This window comes from Haliaeetus leucocephalus, unplaced genomic scaffold (assembly GCF_000737465.1).
Source record: "Haliaeetus leucocephalus isolate CR32 unplaced genomic scaffold, Haliaeetus_leucocephalus-4.0 Scaffold149, whole genome shotgun sequence".
Lineage (NCBI taxonomy): Eukaryota > Metazoa > Chordata > Aves > Accipitriformes > Accipitridae > Haliaeetus > Haliaeetus leucocephalus.
The window spans coordinates 284,893-285,679 of NW_010972585.1; the positions used below are offsets into that span (position 1 = coordinate 284,893).

General features: G+C 62.6%; 1 protein-coding gene across 1 annotated transcript in view; it reads left to right on the top strand.

Moving 5' to 3' along the window:
* Positions 1 to 252: 252 nt before the first annotated feature.
* GPR6 (G protein-coupled receptor 6) overlaps positions 253 to 787 on the top strand; it is a 1,721-nt gene continuing 1,186 nt past the window's right edge. Inside the window, exon 1 of the mRNA XM_010561677.1 lies at positions 253 to 508. Within this exon, the coding sequence (XP_010559979.1) occupies positions 253 to 508 (256 nt within the window). The remainder of the gene's footprint in view (positions 509 to 787) is intronic.

Below are 787 nucleotides of genomic sequence, written 5' to 3' on the forward strand. Positions count from 1 at the left end.
TTCATTTGGACTGGGAGAGGCAGTAAACACATTTTTCTTCCAAGGAATCTTTCAAAATTGTATCTAAGTGGTTTGCACGCCGTTCCCACAACCGAGAGGTCATTTTATTTCCACGTTCTTTTGATCAGCACTTACAGAACAAAGGTGTTCTACCAGGATGGGGAGCGGGGGGGGGGCGCCTTTCGGCTTGTCCCCTTAGCGCTGGGAAAGCCACATCGCTGCAAGTGGAAACTGATACTGGGTTCGGTAGCGATGGGCAGGAGGCGGTTATCCTTCGCTTCGTCGATTCGTGCGCGTTACAGCGGCAACACGTCGGCTGCCGGTTCGCAGTGGGACGAGGAAGGAGCTGCCATTTTTGATGCCCGTGCGACTGGGTCTTCTCTGGCCTGGCCTGATCATTTGGGGGGAAAGAGCGCGGATGCTTTCGCTGGTGGCCGGGTCGCGGACCCTCGAGTCCGCATTGTTCGCAGAGGGCGGGCGAGAAGCGGGCGTTTTTCCGCACCGATTCGTAGGGCCGTTGGGAGTCGTTTCCCTCGGGCGGCGTACGAAGCTCCCCGCGGGGCTCCGAGCCATCCCCGCCCGCGCTGCCGGAACGCAAAACCCGCCGCGTTCCCCTCACGAACGCCCCGCGGACGGCGTTCGAGGCGGGAAACACCCCCCCTCCACGCACAGACACACACACGCGCACCGCGAAGCGGGCGGTGGAAAAGCGGGAGCGGCGGACAGCGGGGCCGGGCGGGCCCTCCTCCCGGCCGGCAGCCACAAGGGCCTTCCCCCCCTCCTTCTC